Source organism: Gopherus evgoodei, chromosome 14 (genome assembly GCF_007399415.2).
Source record: "Gopherus evgoodei ecotype Sinaloan lineage chromosome 14, rGopEvg1_v1.p, whole genome shotgun sequence".
In the NCBI taxonomy this organism is placed as follows: domain Eukaryota; kingdom Metazoa; phylum Chordata; order Testudines; family Testudinidae; genus Gopherus; species Gopherus evgoodei.
Genome location: NC_044335.1, coordinates 31,782,508 through 31,808,696, shown reverse-complemented (window position 1 = coordinate 31,808,696; position 26,189 = coordinate 31,782,508). Strand labels below are relative to the sequence as shown.

The 26,189-nt window shown below is 44.9% G+C and overlaps 1 protein-coding gene across 5 annotated transcripts in view; it reads right to left on the bottom strand.

Moving 5' to 3' along the window:
- The window catches only part of NDRG3 (NDRG family member 3), a 120,824-nt gene that overhangs the window by 20,372 nt on the left and 74,263 nt on the right, over positions 1 to 26,189 (bottom strand). For all 5 annotated transcript variants that reach the window (XM_030533134.1, XM_030533132.1, XM_030533133.1 and 2 more), the window contains 2 exons: positions 25,278 to 25,383; positions 18,990 to 19,025 (listed from right to left, as the gene is read on the bottom strand). In XM_030533134.1, the coding sequence (XP_030388994.1) occupies positions 18,990 to 19,025; positions 25,278 to 25,383 (142 nt within the window). The remainder of the gene's footprint in view (positions 1 to 18,989; positions 19,026 to 25,277; positions 25,384 to 26,189) is intronic.

Below are 26,189 nucleotides of genomic sequence, written 5' to 3'. Positions count from 1 at the left end.
ATTTTTGTTACTTAGGAATGTGGGATAATGTGATAGTTTTGCCTATATAATGCAAATAAAAAACAAAGTTCTTTGGGAACCATTTCCGGACTGTGGTTCAACATCAAGCTCCTGGAATTCTTACCCCCCTGCATGACTGTGATGTCCAGAGGCATTGCCAGGAACCCCAGGACAAGGGGGACATGTGGAGCGGTGAGCATAAGAGATTTGCTTGGCATACGTGTTCTTTGTGTGCTGCTAATAAGTAGATGTTTAGAGCACAGCTGTGTAAGGCTCTTTCACTGGGAAAAGGTCCTGCAGAGGGGTCACGCCTTGAGCCCTCGGTAGAGTATAGGCAGGATGCTCTAGATTATGCGTCATCATCACAAGAACAGCTCAGGTCATGAAGATAAGCCACATCAAGGCACAACTTGTTATACTTCACATCACCACCGCAAGCTGACCCAGAGCTCCGGCTCTAGTGGGCAGCATTGCTGGGGGCATGAAAAAGGAAGGCTGATTCCAATGCACCAAGAGGATTTTTTCAGAGCCTCAGAGTGCTCCCCATCGCAGGACGGGGAGGGGAGAGAGGCTGGCAGGGTCGGGAGCAAACAGGAAGAGTCCACCGAACAAGGGCTGTTTGGAAATTGCAGCAGTAAAGGCTCATGTTTTGTCTGCAGTGTCCATTTGAGTCATGAGTGACTGGCAGATCCTGCCCTCCTGGAGTCAGAAAAGCAAGTCACAGGAGCACACGTTTAATGTGGGCTTGGGAAGTCCCTTTGGAGAAGCTGCCAGCCACCATCAGCTCCAAAGGAAGTGTTTATTTCTAACCCACAAGCCCACACCGTATTATGTAATCCAGGTATCTGGGTCCTGAGTTAGGATATCAATGGGTGAAGGTCCAGCAGAATGGGAGGGGCTAAATCATCTGTAAAAAACTAAAAGTGCATTGGAGGCTGGGAACAAGTCAAAGAACAATGATGAACTCTGAAGACACTGAGGAGTGCGGTGGCACCTTAAAGACTAACAGATTTATTTGGGCATAAGCTATTGTGGGTAAAAAAAACCTCACTTCTTCAGATGGCGATTCATAAACAGCAGAGGATGACTCAGAGCAGCCCCAAGATCCATGCCCAGAAGAGGTTTGCAGGAACAAGGGCACACCCCACCATGAAACCTGTGTTTCAACCAGCATTAACCATGCAATTGGGGAAGTGAACACTGGGTTCCATTTCCACCTTTTGCTTGAAAGGAAGCCACCGATCTGAAGAGCATCTGCTTCAGTGACCTCAGACCAAAGGGTGTGTCTTCACCTCCACAGTGCGATAGCTAACATGCTGTAAAATCCTAGTGTAAACGGGCAAGCTACAGTCATGCCACAATGTAGCTGGCTGTGTTGCACCGCATTACGACACCCCTGCGTGTACCCCAGAATTTGATAGCACTGCAGTCAGCCATTTTGTATGTTCAGCCACTGCCAGCCAAAAACCATCTAATAGCTAGGAATAATAATACTAGAAATATTTTGAGATAATAAATAGTTTGTTGAAATTAGTAGAATTGGTGACTCAGCAGAGGTTACTATGCTAACCCACAAAGAGTCACTGTAGGTTATGTGTTTTGTTAGAGCAATGGTTTTCAAACCTTTTGTACTGGTGACCCCCTTCACACAGCACACCTCTGAGTGTGATCCCCCCCCCCCCCCCAGAAGAAAGTCCGGACAGTGTATTGTTCAGCAGACTACGAGAGCTCTTGGCTGGCTGTATGACCAGTATAGATTCGAAACACTGCTAGAACAGCGAAGTAAGGCAGCACAAGCTCTAGTTAGCAAGAAGTTCGAGTTCCTTTCCTCTCACTCTGAACACCACAAAGGAAATTCTCCAAGTGACTTGTGGAACCAGGAACATGCTGTAATGAAGTTTGCCATCCACTGCTCAGCTATTAAATTTCCCCCTCCCCCGAGGTTACTCACGCCATGTCTTTCCTTCCTCTCTGAGGGGAAGAATTCTGGGAAGTGTGAGGGCAGCTGTACACTTAAGCACTGCAATGGCCCAACTACACCCATGCAGCTGTGCTTCTGTAGTGCTTCAATGAAGACACTACAATGCCAATGGAAGAAGGGGGCTAGGTCAGTATAACCCATTGTTCAGGGGCACCCCCGAGCGATACAGTTATACCGTGTAAGTTTATAGTGTAGATCTGGCCTGAGACTCTCATCACAAGAGGGGGCTAATTTATGAAGGGCCCATGTGCTTCGCAAGTGCACTTCCAGACCGCAGAGGAGTGGCATTTGCCTGAGCAGTTCCACTCCCCTCAATCACCCTCCCACCCCACAACTCCCAATAGTTTACTGTTGAGCTATATTGCACACAAATGATGGATTCAGAAGGGTTCCTTCCTAAGCTGAAGCACAGCATGTGCCAGCAGCACCACGATGAAAGATGTGAAAGCCAAGGACATGGCTAAGGCATCATCCAGCTTTAAAAACATAACATCCGTGTGTGTGTGTTAAAATAGCAAGTACATGAACTCTGAAAACAGACGAGAACAGCACGATTATACTTTGTGCCTCTTGACCGTGACAATGCCCCTTTACACTAGATCAGAGTCCAGCTGCATATGGTAATAGCAAGTATCGAGACTGCTCATTAGCTACTCTGAAGCACTGTTAATGGATGTTGCATAACAGATGAAGACAGATCAACCTTTGTTAATGGCATGGGACTACCAATTTTCTGCAGGCAGGAACTGCACAGAATCCCTTCCCATCCCAGGGTCCTGTACTCTCCTTGCGACAGACAGCAGCACAGGAGCTCCAGACACCAACTTGTTATACTGGTCTTGAGAACTTACATTTAACATCCCCGTCCAACCAATCTCTTCAAAAGAGAAGCCAGTGGAGCATGCCGTTGTCAAAGGTTAGAAAGCTGTCGTGAATGCTCGGACTCCTATTTCTCTGAGTAGGCTTCATTGAAGAATTACATTCACATGTCCTAAAATGTAACTTGTAAGTGGGTTGTCATGGAGTCTTGCTAACTCTCTAAAAATGTCATTTTATTTACAAAAATTCGACACTTTCCAAAAGATTCAATATTCAAGAGTGAGGAAATGAAGCTTCAGGGATCCAGCCACTTCTCCACTTGTGTATAACTCCTCATTCGGTATCACCACATGATTACGGTTCAGTATTTTATGCTTCTCAAGGCCCATGCAAACAACACTGAGCTTCTCTCCTCTCTGATGAAGCAATATACTATAATGATGGTCCAATGATTAGGGCCAATTCTCTGCCCTACCACAGACTCAGGCAGGTCACTAAGGCCTGGTTTACACACAGTTTTTTGTACCATTTAACTAGGTCAGTTAGGTGTGTGATTTATTACAGAACTAGTTAAATCAGTACAACCTCCCAGTATGGATTCTTTTATACCAATATAGCCTATTCCCCCACATTCACTGGAATAAGCTCAGTATAAACACCTTTATACAGTATAACTGGGTCCACACTAGGAGGCTCGTACTGATATAGCTATACTGGGGTAGCTCAAGTGGTACAACTTTTGTGTTAGCCAAGACCATAGTGTCTCTGTGTCTCAGTTCCCAGCTGTACAATGGGGACAATAGCCACACCCCACAGGGTGTTGTGAGGATTGTGAGGTGCTCAGATACTACAGAAACAGGGGCCAGACAAGTACCTTAAAGAGACAGATCAATATAAGCAATAATTGGAATTTCCAGAGAAAAAGCTACTAGGGGCTGTCAATTAATCGCTGTTAACTCAGTCAATTAACTCAAAAAATTAATCACGATTAAAAAAAATTATTGCGATTAATTGCTGTTTTAATCGCACTGTTAAACAATAGAATACCAATTGAAATTTATTAAATATTTTTGCATGTTTTTCTACATTTTCAAATATTATTGAAACAACTACTACAACACAAAAAAAAAAGTGGGTATTCACCCACGAAAGCTCATGCTCCAATACACCTGTTAGTCTATCAGGTGCTACAGGACTCTTTGCTGCTTTTACAGATCCAGACTAACACGGCTACCCCTCTGATACTTGACAGAATACAAAGTGTACAGTGCTAACATATTATTTTTTTATTACAAATATTTGCAATGTAAAAATTATAAACAAAAGAAACAGTATTTATACAAGTACCATAGTGCTCTATCTTTATCATGAAAGTGCAACTTACAGATGTGGATTTTTTTTTGTTACATAACTGCACTCAAAAACAAAACAGTGTAAAACTTTAGTGCTTTCAAGTCCACTCAGTCCTACCTATTGTTCAGCCAATCGCTAAGAGAAACAAGTTTCTTCACAGTTATGGGAGATACTGCTACCCACTTCTTAATTACAATGTCACCTGAAAGGGAGAACAAGCGTTCACGTGGCACTGTTGTAGCTAGTGTCACAAGATATTTGTGTGCCAGATGCGCTAAAGATCCATATGCTTCTTCGTGCTTTGGCCACCATTCCAGAGGACATGCTTCCATGCTAATGACGCTTGTTGAAAAAATAATGCGTTAATTACATTTGTGACCGAACTCCTTGGGGGAAAATTGTATATCTCCTGCTCTGTTTTACCGGCATTCTGTCATATATTTTATCTTTTAGCAGTCTCGCATGATGACCCAGCACATGTTGTTCGTTTTAAGAACACTTTCACTGCAGATTTGACAAAACGCAAAGAAGGTACCAATTTGAGATTTCTAAAGATAGCTACAGCACTTGACTCAAGGTTTAAGACTCTGATGTGCCTTCCAAAATCTGCGAGGGGCCAGGTGTGGAGTCTGCCTTCAGAAGTCTTAAAAGAGCAACACTCTGATGCAGAAACTACAGAACCTTTTGCTGTTGGCATCTGACTCATATGATGAAAATGAACATGCATTGGTCTGCACTGCTTTAGATGGTTATCGAGCAGAACCTGTCATCAGCATGGACGCACGTGTGCTGGAATGGTGGTTGAAGCATGAAGGGACGTATGAATCTTTAGCACACCTGGCACATAAATATCTTGCGACATCAGCTACAACAGTGCCATGCAAATGCCTGTTCTCACTTTCAGGTGACGTAAACAAGAAGCAGGCAGCATTATCTCCTGCAAATGTAAACAGACTTGTTTGTCTGAGCGATTGGCTGAACAAGTAGGACTGAGTGGACTTGTAGGCTCTGAAGTTTTACATTGTTTTATTTTTGAATGCAGGTTTTTTGGTACATAATTCTACATTTGTACATTCTACATTTGTAAGTTCAACTTTCATGATAGACAGATTGCACTACAGTATTTGTATTAGGTGAATTGAAAAATACTATTTCTTTTGTTTTTGCAGTGCAAATATTTGTAATAAAAATAAATAAAGTGAGCTCTGTACACTTTGTATTCTGTGTTGTAACTGAAATAAATACATTTGAAAATGTAGAAAACATCCAAAAATATTTAAATAAATGGTATCCTATCATTAACAGCGTGATTAATTGTATGATTAATTTTTTTAATTGCTTAACAGCCCTAAAAGCTACAGTAAGACAGAGTTAAGGTGGAGGGCACATATCAATGATTTAGGGAAGAACTGTAATTACTGTAATTATTCCTAGTGCAACCATTACAAACTCGGGAAATACAGAGTTAAACACAAACATAAAATAAATCCAAACATGTGAAGGTGTGGAAATGCAATGAAAGCACCCACACAACTTTAACTCTGTAGTGACATCATGAAATAATCATACAACTATGATTAATATATAACAAGGTTTGTCATTTCAAAGTAAACTGATTTTTAAAGACAGTTTTTCATTTTTTTCCCCTCATGATCTTATCATGTCTGGATTTCTTTTCAGGTTAATCTGGACTCTGAATTTCCTGGCTTTCCAATGCTGCTTGTTATTTTGGGCATTGCAGAATTCTGGCTTTCCAACCCTCGTGAACCATTTCAGCCAGGCAGCATGGAGAAGAAAACAGTTCCAGGTCTCAGCTCACCTTTCATAAGTTGTATGCCGACATCAGCACCCCCTTCTCTCTCTGTGTGGGGGGCAAGGGAGCTGTACCAGAGACAGACTGGTTGTTGTTTGTCAGGCAGAAGTCACAGCCCAAGAATGGATTTTTTTAAAAGGACAATGTACATTTCAAGTGTCAGGAAAAGGCGGAGAATTTTATGTCAACAAGGCATTCGCCTCTCAAAACAAACACAAAGGGTGCGCCGGCACCATAAAGAGACAAACTCAGTTCCACTAATTGCAGGTCACCAACACCATCTGCCCATCAGCCAGCCCTGAACAAGACCACTTAATCTGCCATCTGCTTACTAAGGGGGGATAAGCTCAGCCCAGCATTTCATTAGAGCTCACAAAGCTGGAGCGTGATAGGGTTCTGAGATTCTAGGTTAATACATTTTATTTCAGAGAATGAACTAGATTACTGCTGCTAATGAAAAAGGAAGAAATTTAGAGGTCCGTAAGCCGTGTGCCAAACCTACTGTTTACTCTCATGTCAAATGGTTAGCAGATTATTCAGTGGTTATTTTAAATAGAGTAATGGCACCCTGGAACACTGACCATTGTTTATCAGCATCTAGCTGTGTTTAGTGGTGGCTAAATGGGTATCAGAAAAGGAGCACGATGTCCTCCATTGGTCAGCTGCAATGCAGGCAGACAGGCTGGGAGCCCCTCCACACCACTCCGACCCAGAGGAGGGGCTTGCACTTTGGATTAGCATAGATCTGTTTCAGACCAGTCAGGACAAACCTAGTTTTATTCCTAAGTGAAAATAAATACTCCAACCACCTGGGAAGTTAGTAACAGACTACAAACGGGGAAGTGCACATAGTCGCATAGCAGCCAGAATGCATGGCAAATACGAACAAAGATGTTCCTGGGGACAGCAATGAGTGCCGAAGCTTTAGTGAGAGCAGCATGTACAGAATGTGCTCTGTGCACCATGCTGTTCAGAGGAACATCTCCCTCTACACCAAGAACATTCCAAGCAAGACTGAAAATAGAAGCTGGGACTCAATTAATTTATCTTCTTAGCAGCTAAACATTCATCGCAAAACATGAACAACTGACAACCTAACGCAGAGCACCCTGAAACTCGAGCACTCACCTGGAACAAGTTCTGGATTTTTCACACTAGATCAGAATGTGGTGCAAGCCAGTGTAATAGTCTACCAAGAGAAAAGTCCACATTGGCCCCCGTCAATTGTCAAAGGCTCAGACATGAGGAAAATGACTTCTGACCCCGCAGGCAAATCAGCTTATGGTCTGAAGCATGAGATTTGCTTACCCACGGTTGATATGCATCTGACCTCTGCTCTGCTCAGTCCATGTCTCCTCATGTCTGGGAAAGGCAAGACTCTGAACACCAAAGGGTTAATGTTCCGACAAGACAGATGATGTAAGATTGTGTTCTCTGAAACCATCCTGCTGAAGAAGGATGTTCTTAATATTAGCCCACCTCAGTCTAAGGCAGTTTCAGAGTAGAAGAGTGAGGAAAACTCACTTCTAGCATAGGCCTTGTCTGTGCACCAATCTGCACCTATTTAGTTAAAACAGTGGCCTGTGGGAACACACTTATTTACACTTAAACCAGATGTATTCAGATTTCATTTAAACCTGTTCCTTATGGAATTAAGCTAAAGCAAAGAAGCCTGGTTTAAACCAATATCTCTGCTCATCCACCCTTTTGCACCAGTTTAACTAAACCAATTTAAAAATCATACCATAAGTTCAACCTGTGCCATTCTGCATGCAGATAAGACCCCAGAGTCTATGAAAACTATGATTCAAAGCTCAGTACCAGGACAAGTGCAGTTGTGACAGTACTGGAAATCCATGAAGATGTATGTTGGGGGAGAAAAATAGGGACGTACCATATAACGCCACAGAAACAGAGGGAGAGGGTGAAAAATTGGGCAAAGATACAGCCAGAGGGATAGGACTGTGAAAAACCAAAACTGACCAATTTCATGGGCAAGTCAGTGACTCCATAACAATTCATGGCTTGTGTTGGATAAGGAATTCTCCATAGTGCAGTTCTATTCTGAAAATTGACTCAAAATGTATAGTGGGGTTTTAAGTCAATAACTTCAGACTGAACTTGCCCTTGTACTCCTGGTATCTGCCTGTGCGTTCCCGCAGCTGGGAAAAATGTGGGTCCCCTTCTATCTACTTGTCTTTCAGGAAGGTAGAGCCTGAAGCAGTTTCACTTACAATTCATGGCAAGTTGGGCAACTCGCTGCATGAGCAAAGCACAGAGAGCCAGACAGCAAACTGGAAAGAATTTACAGATGAGCCCTACGGGGTTTTTAAAAATTGGACATGTCTCTTTTTGATTTTGTTGTGATTCAGGGATGCTTGGAAGGATTCCTCCTCCCCCTCCCCCTTTGTATTTTGTTAAACATGAAAGAAAAGTTGCCCTTTTAAAGTGGCTGGTTAGCAGGGTCCACAGGGACAGGAGAGGCACAGCAATCAAGCCCATTTAACTATGTAAGAAGCCTCTACTGCAATAGTTCCAAATTTTATTAATTCACACGCTGCCTTCTTTATAAATTGTCATGAAGTGAATTGATAGAACATGAAACTCATGTGCAGGCAGTTCTCACACTTATTACACAATTGGTTCCTGAAAATTGTGTCGTAAGTTGAAACATTGTAACTCAGAACCACAATACACTCCATTGAAGGACCAAGTGTCGTAAAGTCGAAACCAATTGTCATAAGTCGTGAAGTGCCATTCGCCGTAAGTCGAACATAATAAAGTTGAGGACTGCCTGTACCACAGTTTGGGAACCTGTGATCTACTGCATGCAAACATATGAGCTGGATAAAGATGAACGTATCAGACATGGATGGGACATGGCAACAATTGTAGGTGTTCAGTTAAACAAGAACATTTTCATTTAAAGCAGGTTGCTGTCTGCACTAAATGAAAATGTTTTTCCAAGAGCCAAACAGAAGGGTAAATCTTATGGTGGTGGTTCAGGGACCCCATAGAGTCTATAAGGTAAAAGCATGAGATATTTTGGGCAGAGTGTCCTGCCCCCCACATTCCTGTGGACTGGATCATTCTGTGTAAGATTGTGCTGTTTCCACAGGAACAGCCACCACCATGCAGGATCACTGGGCCGTCTAGTCTGGGACCCTGTTCCTTTGCATTACTGTAACTGGGTACATGAGAATTTACCCGTTAATCTCATTTCTGTGGGTCTAGGTAACAGCTGAGCCCAACAGGGACTAGACCTTTTGGCAGCTCTAGACTTGCACCCATCCTTTGTGAGCCCCAGATTTCATTCTGACCTTGCACAGACCAATTGGTAAGACAAATGAAGCCAGGCATTCCTTATGAACAGGAAGCACTGACCAAAAATACGACACTATTCCACTCCTGAGAGAGCCTGAGGAGTTGCTGTCTGGGGCCACAGGAGGAAAGATTTTACTTGGTAAGTTCATTTCTCTGACTCCAGACTAGCCATCCCAAAGGAACTCACTACAGTGAAAAACCCAGGACAAGGAGAGTAGGACAGAAAAAAACATCTCTACGTGCTTCATTTCATATCTGCCCGAAGGTGCATTTCTGAAAAGACAGTGAGTCTGCAGCGCTTGGTGAACACATGCACTAATATCAGGCAGCCACCCTGCAGATCTCCTGTTACACGATTTGCTACAATCATGTCAGAGTGGGCTCTAAGCCCAGCATGGCTAGGTACCCTAGCTACGTAGCAAGTTTGGTTAGACAGGTTCCAATTCACTCAGATCACACATCTGGAAGCAGGAAAGCTTTTTTGGCTCCCTGCCAAGAAGAAATAGGGGGAATCTCATTTTCCTTCAGTTCTTACTTCTAGCTAGTAAAGGTTTAGGGGTGTGTTGTGCCCATGGATGTGAGCTAAGCCCAAAGCTGGGGACAAAGCGCCTAAAGCCAGGAACAGTTTCCTGGTGATGGTAAAGAGGGATATCAGCGTAAGTCAGAAAGAAGGGAATGTGTATCAGACTATTTGAGGTGTGCATTAATGGAAATACTGGTGCCTGTATTTCTCGGCCATTAGTTTGTCTGTGGCTAGTTCTGTTTAGTGGTGGCTACATGAGGGTTTTGTCCACTGGTCAGCTGGGATGCAAAAAGACAAGTGGAAAGCTTCTCCATGCTGCTCTGTTCAAGAGAACAGTTCCATGTGCACACAACAACATTGGAGTTATGCAGACTCCAAAAAAAATAGCATGACCCACCAAAGGATTTTAGTGAACTTTGTGGTCCTCTACTCCTTAAAGTTGTCTGTCCATGGTCTAGAATGCCCTAGTTTTAGGGCTTGTTAATTCATCACTGGGGGAATTACAGTAGCTGGTGTATTAAGAATGAAGTGGACATGCTGCTCTGGCTCCCAGGTCTGAACTCAAAAAAATGCTTGGGCCGGATCACAGTTCTGAACACAACAGGGTCAATGAAAGTTGTGAAAGCTGGCTGACCCCCCTTAATAGATTACAAGCGGCCAGTGGGGGCGGGGGCGTGAGTACTGCTCATGGACACAGTAGCCTGAATTTTGGCACTCTCTCCTTTCCTCTGCCTCAAAGCAGGAAGATCCTGCTCCAAACCAGTCAGTACTAGCCAGATAACGGGAGCATGAGATTTTACACTTACCAATTAAGTATTAACATGCAAGGGTCTTTGTCTGAATGTGTATAAAAGGTTTGTGAAATTTGTGTAAGACAGAGTCTTTTTTACCAAGGTACAGGCTCTCCTTTTTCTGCAGAATAAAGCATTTTTCCTTATCCCTGTCAGGCTGTTAATTGGCTCTCAGCTAGGCAGACCCGATATTTCAGTAACAGTTTCTGGCAGCTCCAGACGGGACTCTCCTAGCTCGGACATTGGACTACGGACGGCTGCGGCGAACTAGGAGCGGCGCCACTGGGGTGCTTAACCCCTCTTCCTCACTTCTCCGTAGCCCCTGGGATTTGTGCTCCGATAAGGTGAGCCCTAATAGGATAAGGAAATACTATCTGGTTCTGGTTAGAGGCGGGCATCTTATCTGGTTCTGGGGCACTATCTGGTTCTGGTTCTGTTCTGTTTAACCAGCTACTGTTGTTTTTCTGCTCTGTATACATTTGGGACTTAGGAGTGTGGGCGGAACTGAACCTCTCGTTCGTAATTCCTCGGAGTGGAAGCCATGCGAGCGAGGAAGCTCTGAGGTCGAATTGAGATCCTTCTGTCCCATCCCCTGTAGCGGTCAGTGTAATAGAAGTAGAAAAACCTGGATTAGACTGTAATTCCCTCTGTGTAATTCTCTCTTCTGTTTGAGTGTCAGCAGATAGATGGGTGGGTCTCTGGGTAAACCCTCTAAAGGGGTTTGGATTATATGTTAAGTAAGTGGCCTTTACCTGGTGTTCAGAAAGGAATGTCAAGAGGAAATTGAACAGTTGAACGCCAATGGACCATGCGTTTTTGCCCAGAGGGCAAACCTCACGAGGGAGGACTCGGGTAGTCTTGTGAGTAAGAATGTTTAAGGGAAGAGACCAGGTGGGGGTGGCGGCTAGTTAAGAAGCCCACCCTCCTAGCTAAACTGGCAGTGGAACAAGTTGGTGCCCATGGAAGGGGCGGTTCAGCGAGAAAAGCAGGATCGGGCCCAGGCAGGCAGGCAACAGACAGAGAGATTGGAAAACAGGTTGGAAATTCTGAGGGTATAGTGGAAGGAAGGAGTAAGTAAGTGTAAGCATGGGGATTTCAAATACCCAGGACAATATCTTGAAATGGTGATTTGAGTTGATAAAAATGGCTGTTGGGAGACAAGCAAGTGATTTAAGGAAGAGTGAGAAGTTAACTCTGTAGTTGCTGGACGGAAAAGCAGTTGAACTTTGTAAAATGCTAAATAGGAAAGTTCTTGGTATCTTTGAAATGTTTGTAAATAAATTCAGGCAAAGAAATTATTAGATTGCAATCATTTGGCTATGAACAATTTAGTTGAATTAGCTAAAGAAATATATACAGTGCTATGTAATTGAAATTTTATTAGGCTCTAAGGGGCACTATAAGTAGTGATGTTTTCTTTCAGTGTTTGAAAGCAGGAGTTAAAAGTAAAAAGCAATCAAAATTCTGGTAAAGTTAATTATGTCCCTTTTAAGGTAAGAATCTTTAAGCTGTGGATAGCTTTGGATCCAAAAGCAAGCCAGAAAGCATCTGTATTAATGTGAATTATCTAACTGATAAGGTAGAAGCCACTGAAACCTGGGCTGCCTAGGAAACAAATACAAAAAAAGAATATGGGGTAATTCCTTTGTTTTGCCTGAAATCAACAAGGGTATTTGTATATTTAAGTAATGATTGACTGCCCAGAAGGGGTAGACCTCTGTTTTTTGTCTTTCAGATAATCAGAGAAAACTGGTGCCAGCTGAACAGCATTCAACATATCATGCATTTACTGGCACAATAGAAATTATGTTTTGTGTTCTATGTTCTGTCTTGTGGTGTTTGTCTCATGGCCGGAATTGTTGTGTTTAGTGTTTTCATGGGATGGTCTGGTTTGGAATCAGGCAGAGGGGTTGGATTGGAATGCAGATACTTGTTTTATTCAACTTGGAATACAAAGTGTTTGGATAAATCAGGAAAATGTGATATACTAAAGTCTAACACATTTGCTTAAGTGAAAAAAAAAAACTTCATTGGCCAAATCTTTTAATTGAAAATTGTTATTAAAATTTGCATACCAACAGTTTTTGGGAGCAAGGACATGAAAAGTTAACCCACTCCCCATATTGTACATGGGATCCTTCTGGCTACCTCAGATTTCTAGCCAGAGGGCTGGGGATGGTGGGAAGCTATTAGACTAAAGGTTGTATTGAATGAACTCCTCAAAGTGGGTGTGCTTGTCCTGGCTTGTTGCTCCAAAGCTCTGAAATAAAGTTATTTTAGTGGAAGGGTATATGTGGCATACATTGAATAATAAGACTGTACTGTATAATGGCAATGTTTATGTGTTCATTGTTGGGAAAAGGTGTATGAGTGAAGAGTAGAAGTTTCCTTTGTAGGTTAAAAAGAAGCCAAAAAGGGAGAAGGAAAAAAGAACAGAATGAGTTAACCGGAAAGAAAAAAAAAATAGCTAGCAGACTGAAGATAAGACACTGTCTCCATTCAAGGACACTGCTCACAGCTAAGACTTGGCTGATAACCAAGAAAAGTGGGTGTGTGTGAATGTGCGCAAGCAGCTATGAGATCTTCAAAACACTGCCAGGCACTAATGAAATGTGTTAGGTTCCTTTTCTCACAGGTAAAGAAGCGCTACCCAAAGACCCTAGTAGCCCTGCCACTCCTTGGAATCAGGAGACTGGATCAATGTAAAGGTCCACCAATGAAAGACTGACCGCTTGGACCCATGATTTTCACTGCAAAAAGACCCCTCCACATCGGGAGAATTTTCCTACTGATGATTAGCCTATTTCTCCTTCTAGCTCCACTGTGCCTTCTGGACAGCAGGGAAAAAGTACAAGGTGAAGTGCTAGCAACCTCTCCCTTGTCCACTGACAGATCTACTGTGCCTTTGAATTTTTCTAGAAGAATTAAAACCATTACAGGGTGATGTGCTGGTAACCTCTCCCCTGTGGGATGCTGAACCACGACTGTTTCGGGGAAGAAGAAGGAACACTCACTCCACTGACATTGCCAAAGTCCAGGGATTCCTGACTAGAAAGGATATTAAGAACTGACCCTTGTAAAGAAACAAAGAATTACACACTGGCTGGAAAAAATTTGTGGGACCCATGCTTGGGAATGTGGTGTTGATTGGATTTTGGGGTTTGTTCTACAGGCTGCGCCCTGTGTTCTGGATAAATCCTTCAGTATGTATTGCTCTCCCTAATTGGATTTAAAATGACAGGTACCACAGGCACCTTGTTGCCCCTGCCATCTCCCCTGTTACCCTGTAATACACCCCCTCTTTGGCTATTAATGTTAATGCCTTTTGAAAATACCGAGGATAGATAAATAACAGATGTAATATAGTACTACACCAAGGAAAGATGGTATTGAATATCACTGAGGCTGGGAAGGCATTGAAGTGGGATCTAGTATGTTTAGAAGTTTAGAATTTCCTGAATGACCAGCTGATGGCTGTTCGGAGTGATCTCGAGCACCAGACTTGGCCCACTGCCCTTACAGACACATCAGGAGTACCATCTGATCTGTGGTCATGGAGACATATTTGGACACTTTTTGAGTGGAAGTGTGGACATTCACAGTGTTCCTTCCAAGCATTTGGACCAGTTGGGGGGTGTGCGCTTCCACATACTGAATCCTGACGGGTCCATGGGGAGGATGCATGTGGGACTGGATTATTCACCGAGACATCTGGGAAATTAGACCACCTGGTATACCTAACTGATTTATAGTCATTGCCCCAATCCCTTAGTTGTCAGACAAACAGGATTCCATTCTTTTGTCCGTGCAATCATTCCTGAGTTGGGGGTAGCTGAACCAGAGAGAGCAGTTGTAAATAGTTCTGCAGGGCTTAAGAAAGCAGCTAATGCATTAATAGATGCTTTTCAAAAGTTAAAGCAAGAGATTGATGAAGTAGCAGAAGTGGCTTTGCAAAATAGACATGCGCTAGGTGCTATGAATGCTGAAATAGAGGAGGCTTGTGCTCGCATCAGGAAAAAATGCTGTTTTTATGTTAATCATTCCGGGTTAATTGAATAGGATTTATAGGCTATTAAGAATGCTGCTGTTGTTTTTCATGTTGTATCTCTTGATCACACCTTTAATTTTGAGGACCTTCTCCCAGACCTTGGGTCCTGGTTTACTGGCCATTTCCATACAATTGTTAAATGGATTATTTTCTGCTCTTCCTATGTATTGTTTGAATAGTAATACAATGCGCGAAATGTCTGTATAATGCTGTAACCAAAGGTTCTGCTGTCCTAAGACAACTCAGTACCTGTCTCTTCAGCTTGATCGTAAATTATGTAACGGGCCTGGCAATCTGGGCTTGCCAGGCCCGAAGGGGGGATTGTGAAAGCTGGCTGACCCCCATTAATAGCTTACAAGCGGCTAGTAGGTGGGGGGGGGGTGAGTACTGCTCATGGACACAGTAGCCTGAATTTTGGCACTCTCTCCTTTCCTCTGCCTCAAAGCAGGAAGATCCTGCTCCAAACCAGTCAGTACTAGCCAGATAACGGGAGCATGAGATTTTACACTTACCAATCAAGTATTAACACGCAAGGGTCTTTGTCTGAATGTGTATAAAAGGTTTGTGAAATTTGTGTAAGACAGAGTCTTTTGTACCAAGGTCTTTTTCTGCAGAATAAAGCATTTTTCCTCATCCTTGTCAGGCTGTTAATTGGCTCTCAGCTAGGCAGACCCGATATTTCGGTAACACCCAGGTCTGAACTCAAAAAAATGCTTGGGCCGGATCACAGTTCTAAACACAACAGGGTCAATGCTGCCACCGCCACTTCAGAAAGAACAAGGTAAACGTCATACTGCTTAATACGAAGTTAAACGCCCAAGTTAATGCATGAAGTAATGGCTTCAGAAACATCCTGCCAAGCCTAAAAGGGGTGACTTAAACTGGACAGGAAAGCTGGAATCAGGGCTAGTCACTGTTAATAGTGACTGCTGAAAAACGTGAACCCTGGTCACAAATGAAATACAAATCAAACAGGAATAACAACTGTCCTCCCAATCCCAGAAAGAGACCTCTGCTCTCCAAACAGAGGCAAAGCTACCCTCTGGCAGTGTCTGGACTCTGCCACTAACCCCAAGTGATGCGTTTGATGCATCAGTTCCTCACAATCAGAGAACAATATTTTCTTCCATTTCAGTTCCCAGCCTGCTGAGAAAGAGGCCAGTGAAATACACACGTAATCAAACCGGACGCTGCAGAGCTGCTATTGGCAAGTAGTTCTTCGGCAGAGTTGTGCTACAGGCTTTGTTCACAAGGATACTTACAAAGAGGGGCTTGGGGAGGATATTGTGGAAGAGAATACTATTATGTCACAGCCCTGTCACCAGGTGGCATCCTTTTGTACTCACTTTGTAAAACTCTCAGACCCCCTCCCAAGACAAGAAAGAGCGCAGCCCTTCCCTTCTCCCTCCAGCACTGCACAACTGGCTTATGGGTGTAGATTTCGTGCTCCTTGTACAGGCCACTGTCACAGACAGGAGACCCAATTAGACCAGCCTCAGGTCTGAGCTGATGTAACAGATATTAAGTTCCAGCAGTGGTAGAAACCTAAAGCCACTGCTTAGGTCTGATCCAGTATTCCTCGGCATGCGGATGGCTGAGGCAGACAGCCGTGCCCCGCAGTGGCACTTGGCAGGAGGAGGAGGCGGCAGCGGCAGTACTGAATCACAAAAGCAGCTGTAACTGGATGCTAAAAAGACACTACAATGAATTGAGAGCTCCTGCAAGCAGCATCCTGTTTCCTGCTCAATTGTTGCCATGGACACTGGTCCTCAACTGATCCAACCCACCAAGATCAGGCATTCCTCTGCCGGCGCTCACTTCACTGCCGTCTGCTGGCTACGGGGCTGCTTGGAAACTCTGCCACGATTCAGCAGCGTGGGGAGCTCATCCACATATGGCTTCGCTGGCTGCCCACTCTCTTTTCCATGGGGTAGGGTTCCCCTGTGTTCCAAACACGTCTAGTCAGTCTCTACAGACTGGGGTGTGCCTTGGGGAGAGCATGTGGGAGATGGTGCGGCTTGATGGGAAAGGGCAGCTGAAGAGAAGTGAGGCCTTTTATACCATGGGGGCTTTCCTGCCCCCCCCCCAACCAGTATCTTCTGCCAAGCTTGGACAGCTGCCAGCAAGGAGAGAGAGGGAGCCAGCTCCGAACCGGCAAAGCCTAGGCTGCTTTGGAGATTCAGAAGATGCCAAGGGAATGGTTACTACTGCCCTCTCCCATCCCCAGGCCCCAAGCACACTGCCCCTGTGCTCCCCTTACTCACCATACACAGGCCCCTGCAGGTAGGGCCTGTGCTGCATGATCCCTGATCACCTCCTGACCCAAGCACACTGCATCTGTGCTGCTCACACACATACAGATCCCAGGCCCCATGCACAGCACCATTGCTCCCCTCCTAGGACCAAGCCTTACAAACCTGTGTGCCTCTCCCCAGCGCAACCAGGCCTGGCACCTGAGCTCCCCTCACCCTTTCCTGCACACAAACAGGATGGTGGGGGAACCTGTTTTCATTGCATTAGCTACTTTGAAGGCAACAAAAGCAAAGTGATCCAGAGTCACTGCTGCTGTCTTCCCCTGCCCCTCTGGACACTGTAGCTGTATCAGGATTTGATTAATGCTCTGAGGACTTCAGAACAATGGCAATTTTGAAATCCACTTGCAGCTGGGATAACTAGTCCCAGTAGGCAGAGTTGGAGCCCAGCTGCCCTGGACTGTCACATCCTGCCTGCTCAGAAACCAGTACTTTGTATCTTTTGATAGGGGGCTCCCCAAAGACACTGCGAGACAAACTGCCTGATCGCTGCTGCATTTATGGCTTTGCCTTTTCGGGCAGCCAGAGGAACCATTCCCTCTAAAAAGCTGAGTTTTATATAGAGTGGAGTCAGACAGCCCTTGAGAGCCCACTTCTGCAGCTACTTTGCTAGCACATCACAGCAGTGAGCACTGGCCCTGCCCTTCACAAGCAGAATGCTGGAATAGCAGCAGCAGAGTCCTCACAGCAGGGGAGGAAGAGAAGCCAACAGCTACGCATGGTTCCATGTGTTGCTCCAGCCTGTTTTGACTGAGTGCAGGATGGGGTATCACTTGGCAGAGCAGCTTGGGCCTGCCCCCGACAAGCCTGCCAGGTAACACCAATGCCATGTGCTGCCCAATGAAGAATCAGCCCAACTGCAATGCAGGGAAGCCATGCGGTTTAATGGTTCCTCTGTAGGGATCATTCTGTAGCAACAAGGCAGAGATCACAGTTGTCTTCTGCACTGGTCTGTCAGGATAAAGCGTATCAGGAAGAATTACTACAGCTTTGCCATGAGTGGGCGTCAGGCAATCTGCCCATCTCTAGGTCAACTGACCCCAATGCTATTTAGCACTTCACATCTTCAGAGTGCTGAAGCAACTGAACTACGGCAAGAACAAGCCATTGTGCCCCCTGCCTCCCTTGTCAGCCAATGCGCGGGGTGGGATCTGCGTCTTCACACAAATTTGGTGGCACACACAGCAGAGCTGCATGAGTTTAACATGTTGCAAGTAACTAACTTACAGGAGACAAATCTGTCCAGCACTGGGTGTTGCTACAACAGCAAACATGGTACAGTGCGCTAGAGGAACATGTCCAGAATACAAGCAACTAGCCATGTCTAGTGACAGCTTCCAGCTCCACTCCCAGGCCTCTGTTTTACCAATAAAACGACACTGCTTATTTGCTGAGACTGCCACTTTGCAGGACAATAGGAATTACTCTGCCCGTTCCTCCTCCCAAAGCTACACATCCATGCCCTTTGATAAGTATACATTGCCAAACGGTAGAGCTCATGAGAGGAGGGCAGAGATGCAGGAAAGAGCGGGCACTGCCTGACTGATGCGGTGCATAGGTGGAACACACCGAGAACAAACCCAGCTGTCCCACCACTTCCCTTCGCTACTTAAGAGATCCCTGGAAGAGTTTGATGGTATTAGGAATTTCCTTGCCAACTCACTGAATCTTGCAGCTCAGTCTGAGCCCTAATTTGACATTCCTGTCATGGAGCTCACTGTGTCACCATTTGGCACTGGGACTTCACTGCAGGGGAAGCTGAGCTGGGTGGGCGATGGTCTTGTTAACATAGACAGTAACAGAGGGAGGGAGAAGGCCCAGGACTGGAGGCTGCTCCCCAGGAGATTTTCCCGTTTTGCTCAGTGAAATCTTTACAGGCTCAAGGCAGAAGACTGAGCTAATAAAAGCCCTTCTGAACTATGATGGGTCATGTCTGCGTTCAGCATTGGTTACGACATGGGCCATTTGCTGCTTTCTGCGCAGAGGCTGTCAGTAACAGATCCCTTCTGGCTGCATGCTCCTTACCTGGCAGTCAAAGTCCTGGAAGTGCCGAGCAGCATTCTGTCAATGAGAAAAGAAAAACAGTCAGTGTTCAGCATGGCTCCCCCAGAACAACTCGACAAATCTGCTGTCAACAGCTAGGCATGACTATGTTGGGTAAAGTCAACATAACTATGTCGGCAAAACCCCTGGTGTGGACACAGCTATGCCAACAGCAGAGTGCTACTTGCCACTTAGCTGATGCTGTTTAGAGAGGTAGCGTAACTAGGCCAGAAGTTTCCTCCTGCCACTGTCTTGCCGGCTCTGCTGACACAGTGGCCAAGACTACTGCTGTGCTTCTCAACCAGTGGTACACACGCACCGCAGGGACAGGCAGAGGTCTTCCGCGGGTACAGCAACTTTTCTAGATATTTGCCTAGTTTCACAATGAGCTACAGAGAAAGCACTAGCAAAGTCAGTACAAACTAAAATTTCACACAGAATTACTTACTCTGCTCTATATACTATACACAGAGTACAATATTTATATTCCAGTTGGTTTACTTAATAATTATACGGTAAAAATGAGAAAGTCGGCACTTCCTCAGTGCTAGTGTGCTGTGACCCTTTTATATTTTTAGGTCTGATTTTGTAAGCAAATAGTTTTTAAGTAAGGTGAAACTTGGGGTATGCAAGACAAGGAGTCTGGAAAGATTGAGACCCAGTGCTCTACTGTACACAAGCCATAAGTCTCTGACCATGTCCTGCATCAGAAGCAGGTTTAAGAACCTTTCAGTGAGTATATACGGAATAACCTGTCTATAAGGGAAGTGACCTGGAGTGAATGAAGAGCACTAGTTTCATTAGGAGGGTCTGCTCATCACAGCTGCCATTATCGATCTGAATGCAGAATTACTTAAGGCAATACTGCTAAATCTTAGCTTCACAAAATTCTCCATGTCCCTGTTATACCCTAAATGAAACCAAACCCCCATTCACTCAGAGGGATGGAGGATATTTACCAATTCATAGATTAAGGCCAGAAGGGATCATTGTGACCAGCTAGTCTGACTTCCTGCATAGCACAGGCCAGAGAATCCACCCAGCAATTCCTGCATCAAACCCATGACTACTGAACAGGAGCAGATCTTTTAGAAAGACATCCAATCTCGATTTAAAGGTTTCAAGGGATAGAGGATCTGCCACTTCCCAAGGTAATTTGTTCGTGTTAATTAGCCTCACTATTAAAAAGTTGGACCTTATTTCTAGTGCGAATTGGTCTAGCTTCTTCTTCCACCTACTAGACAAACTTATTATGCCTTTGTCTGCCATACTGAAGAGCCTTCTATTATAAGATCTTCTCCCCATGTAGGTACTTACAGATGGGTGAAAACACCTCTTAACAGTCTCTGATTTTAGGCAGAGCAGGCAGCAACATCTATAGCTAAGGTTGCCAACTCTTTCTACTATAAGACCCTGCTTTCAGTTGCTTTACCAAACTTCGACAGTTCAGGCTGAATGTCTGCCTCAGGCTGAAATTCTGTTTTGAACATTTTAGCTAAACTGGTCCCACTGTTTCCAAGAACAAGGTTGTGGAAAAGTGTATTTTTGCCTATATTAAAAATGCTTACGACCATTTTGTTGAGACCCTCTAGTGCCTTCCTGCTTTGGAGCAGGGTCAGATATGTACCTTTTGCTGTAAAAATTTGTTGATGCTCACACTTTGCACATGGTCAGTAGAGGTTGGTCAGAAGCTGGCAGCTAAATTCTCAGAGGATTCCACAGAAACTTAGCATGCTCCAGCCCAGAGCTGCAGGGGTTGCACAGGTCTTTCCTTGCAACTGATCCTCCCACTATTAGGCATCAGAACTGAGAGCAGGGACAGTGTTGTGTTCTCTCAACATCTCCTTAACAGGTGGTACTTAGGCAAGGTAGAGGAGAAGAAGAAAGCAGCCTGATTCAAATGCAGAAGGATGTGGAGCAGAAAGGGATCGGGACGGGGGAGGACAGAGGTAGTAGGGTCTACCCATAAATGAGACTTTTCTCCAGAACCTGGAAAAGAACCTAGAATTCCTAAGATCCAATATTCCTATGCTCCAGCAAACAACTGTGAAATCCTCTGGCAGTGTGTGTCTCACTAGTGGCTTGTCCATCTACAGAATAATGGCCAACTAGTGCATGCAGGTAGCTCAAGTGACAGGCATCTGTGCTGTGGATCTAAAAGCTCCATCCCTGATGATGATCCAGTTCAGGGGATCAATATGATAGAGTTTTCTCAGTTTACTCTTTTAAAAACCTTAGAAAATTACATGCAAGCCCTCCTCCCACCAATATTAAATACAACGTTTGCAAAATCAAGCACTCAGGACAGGAAATGCCAGAATTAAGACTGTGTAACCATAATTCAACCCCCTTATACATATGCATTATGTTACAGACTAATTACATGAGTGAGGGATAGCTCAGTGGTTTGAGCACTGGCCTGTTAAACCCAGGGTTATAAGTTCAATCCCCGAGGGGGCCATTTAGGGAACTGGGGTAAAAAAAAAATCAACAAAACAAAACTGTGGATTTGTCCTGCTTTGAGCAGGGGGTTGGACTAGATGATCTCCTGAGGTCCCTCCCAACCCTGATATTCTATGAGCACATGCTACTTTTCCACAGGATCCCTGCCACATTCAGTGCACAAGATGGATCTGCTCTGGGGATGAATCAGGATTGTGTATGAAGGAGATTATCATGTTTGTTGCAGAAATCAGAAACTGTGTAGTGAATGATGCAGGGGCTTGCAGGAAGGGAAAGGATGATCTCATGCTTAAGGCAGTTGAATGCTGCCCTGGAGAACTGGATTTGACCCCTGCCTCTGCCACAAAGTTACCCGTAAAAGCAGCAAAGAGTCCTGTGGCACCTTATAGACTAACAGACATATTGGAGCATGAGCTTTCGTAGGTGAATACCCACTTCATCAGATGCATGTAGTGGAAATAGTGGGATATTTCCACTACATGCATCCAACGAACTGGGTATTCACCCACGAAAGCTCATGCTCCAAAACGTCTGTTAGCCTATAAGGTGCCACAGGACTCTTTGCTGCTTTTACAGATCCAGACTAACACGTTACCCCTCTGATACTTAAACTTACCTGCTCGTCAAGTCACTTGATCTAAGCTTTTCACAGCTGGTCACCAAGTGCATATGCCTCATTTTCTGGATGCCCAACTTGAGACACCTGGGACCTGATTTGCAGAAGTGCTGAGCACTGGCAGCTGCAACTTAAGTCACTGGGAGCATGCTTTGAATGTAAGGTACCACAAAAATACTATAAGAACAACACCTGATCCGACAGGAGTGTTGTGCAGAGAAATTCAAGCACTCCAATACCATGGCGATAAGCACCATATAAAATTGCACAAGGAAATAAAATTATTTATCTCCAGTATAAGAGCTGGCATAACGTGCAATAAATAAGGGAAGGGCCACATGAACAATGAGGATAGAAAGTAGTATTGTATCCGGTGCACCGAATGAGGCAAGGGGTCATGGGGAAAAAATATTATCTGACCATGTAACTCAAGACCGCCATAATGTATATGCACAAGGAGGCTGAATTAAAGGTGCACAGGAAACCTAAGATCAGGCATTTTCTACCCTCTGAGTTCTTGAAACTGGTTATTTGTTTATCTGAAGCCCATCCCCCACCCTATACTTCAGAGCTCAAGCTCCAGCCTGAGTCGCAGTTTCCAAGAGCTGTCTACACAGCTATTTTTAGACCACTAGCACATGCCCCTAGCCTATTGACAATGAGTTGGAAGGCTGGTTCCCTGGGCTCCATGCAGTGTGTGGACATAGCCTCAGTATTCTGTTGCATCCAGCACCCCAAGGAACATGGGTAAGGGACCTGAAGGAACAATCCCATCAATAAAGTGTCATTTTTCAAACAGAAGTTTCTCTATGTTACAACTACTGTAGATTTGAAACCGAAACATTTCAAGTTGAATTTCTCTCCAGTTAGGCTCTTCATTGCTTTAATTTCCCTGAGCGTGAACAATGAGAACAGACTGATCAATCTAGTGGCTTTCATTTCATGCAGCCTCAGGCTGCTGCAGGAGAGCTGATGCCTCCAATCACCACAGGGCAAAGTTTATATTGGAACAGAAGTGTACTTGTGTTCTTTGATTCATCACACGTGTTATAATGGTTTGTTACTTTTAGGACTGATGCAAAAGAAACCGTGGTCCTTTTAGTTCAGGCAAGAAATTCACAGCTTGGGGTTTTCCTCATTTTCCAGGCAGCTCTGCCATTTTCACATGCAGTTTGACTGTTATGTTGCCAGCATCTCTCTAAACTTTAGTACCTTCCCCCACCTGGCAGAAGATAAAAAAAAGCCACCCAACACCCCTTGTGCCAAGGAGAAGCTCTAGAGAAGCACACCCTGGGAACTCTGGTCCCATTAAGCACATTTTGGGCAGCTGTGTTCACCCTGGCATGTGAGGTCCTAGTCTTGGAGTGATATCAGCTTAGCCATCGAAGATCTGTGTGCGCAATAGCATCAGCTCTTGGGTCTCTGTAAAACCTGATATGCTGAATGAAAGTGGCCTGTTGTGGCACAGCTACTTTGTATGCTCCATTTACTGGTCTTGGAGAGAACGTGTACATTTCCCTATCAGCTCTGGAAGAATTTCAAGCACCAATGAGGCTCTGGTTTGCTTTTCTGAGAGATGTGACCTCATCAAGACGTTTTGTTCTTGGACAAACATCAGCATTCATTCCACCCAGGCCACTCATGGGGGAGGGAGCAAAGGAAAAGGCAACACAGAAACTGGGCCGATGAGAACATCTCAAGGGGATAGATGCCATTTTCTTCTCATTCCAATTCCTGGCAGAGCGACAAACTCCGACTGGACATGGTTCTGGAGCACTGTCAGGCATGAAGCTGCCTGCTCCACCCATTTTTTCTCACTCTGATACTAGCTCTTGTAATCTTTTGTCCAACTAACTAAAGTGAATTAGGTGGCTGATCTGCCATTATCGTTTGAAGGAGGCACTGAGCACTCCCATAGTGCCACAAGACCCGAACTGATGGGGTGAGGGGGGACAGCTCTCTCCTTCGATACAATGAGGAAGAGAGGTCCTCTCTGGGGAGCTGGATAATTCTCTGGCCCAGCAGTGGCTATCCCTGCAATTGCCAGAACAACCAAGCTGGGGATCTAAATTTGGCTATTTACTAAGCGTTAAAGAGTTAGGAGGTGCCTAGGTCAAGAATCTCAGCTTGTTGATTTGCTCTGCTGCCTGTCACTCAAATAAGAAGGGATCTAAAGTTTCCACCTACCAATCAGTATCTGAGATGATCAATTCCCAGACTTGCTGTGGAATCCCAGGCGAGCGCATGTCCTGGACAGTCAGGGCTGCAGGGCAGGGGAGCATTAACTGGGCCAGAATTTCCTTAACAGCACAAGCCAATTCAGTGCCCTCATCAAAGATGACAGCATGAAAAGATTAAATACTTGCTGGGCTTTTGTAGCATTTCCAAAGTGCCCCAGTACTGCACTACTTTGCCTTAGAGGCTACAGCAATGCTCTGCAGAATCGAGTTGGAATGGCAGGTGAGGTTCCCCTGTCATCAATCTCATGCAGACAGCAGACTTTGAAAGCCAATAGGCAGGCGGGTGAGGTAACATCTTTTATTGGACCAACTTCTGTTGGTGAGAGAGACAAGCTTTAGAGCCACACAGAGCTCTTCCTCGGGTCTAGGAAGGGTACTACCAGTCTCTCAGCTAAATTCAAGGTGGAGCAGATTGTTTAGCCTAAGTAGTTAGCACATGTTGTAAGAGACCATTCAGAAATTGGTCCCATAAAATAAATTATCTCACCCACCTTATCTCTCTAGTATCCTGAGACCAACATGGCTAAACCTACATTGCATACAATAGGCAGGTAGGCCATTTTACAGGTAAGGAAGTCATGGCACCATGTCAGGAGAGAGAATCTGGTATTCTCCTATAATTTCTATCACCAGGCTGGCCCTGCTAGAGATCTCTTACTGCCTAGGGTTTTAGTGATGCCACCTGCCACACAATTTCCACCCCCTGCCCACAGGACTTCATAGCACAGGCTGCATCACACTGGCAGAGTTGGATAGGGGTCCTCATCAGAGCCTGTCAGAGCTGTTCCTAAACGGTCTTTGGGGAGTGGAGAGCAATTGCCATTTCTAAGCATTTGAGCTAGTTCACTCTGTGACTGGAGAGTCTGGCCACCAGAATTCCTGACTGTCTGCACGTGGACACAGAATTAGCTCAAGTCCAGTGAGCGACAGTGGAGGGGCAGTAAGCATTACCTTATCATTCAGGAGGGGTTTGATCTCTGTCAGCTGCACATCCTGCAGTTCATCCATGGCAGCGGGTGTAGAATCGTATAATCTGCAGAGTGGCAAATCAGTGACCCTGGAACAGAAGGAGAGGACAAGATTAGAGATGATGACCTTTCAAAAGGATTCTCCCCACTGTGCCCAATGGCTATGCTTACAGCACAGCTACTAGGATATACTAAGCCTGAAACCTCCTGGCCTTGTTCCCAGTGAAACATGGCACATCTACAACACAGTGGGGAAGAGCAGCTTGGTTTGTGCTTGAGTGAGTCACACCAAGTGACCTCCCCACACTGCAGGGAACCCCTGCTAGGAATCTCTCACCAGCTGAAAACTGTGCAACACACTGGCCTCCACAAACACACACTCCATCAGTTCTCATGCCGGAAACCTGCAGGGCACATAGCTCTGATGCTGCAGAGCTTCCCACTTGCGTAACACCACAGACTTTAACCTAGCAGGAAGATCATGGCCCTAAGTATGTTGTATGGATCTGCTCTTTCAGTGGCACTGGCGCTTTGAGACTGCTCTGCTCAACAAAAAACAGCTGAGACACAGCACCTAGAAGGGATAATGGAACAGACGCAGTTCCAGTTGTGTCTGATCTGGGATTACGTCCCAGTAGCCTCTGACAAATGCCATCACCATTTCCAATGGCACCCCTACATTAGTCAGGTTACTCAAGACATATCCCACCAAGAGTAGACGGAGGAACTTCAGTAGAACCTAAACAAGCTTCACTTGTAAGCTCCTACAGCCAGGACGGTGTTTTTGCTGTGTGTTCATACAGCACCAAGCACAATTGGGTCCTGGTCAATGATTGGGGTCCTCAGGAACTTCCACAATACAATTAAACAACCATCCAGGTGAACGAACAGCACA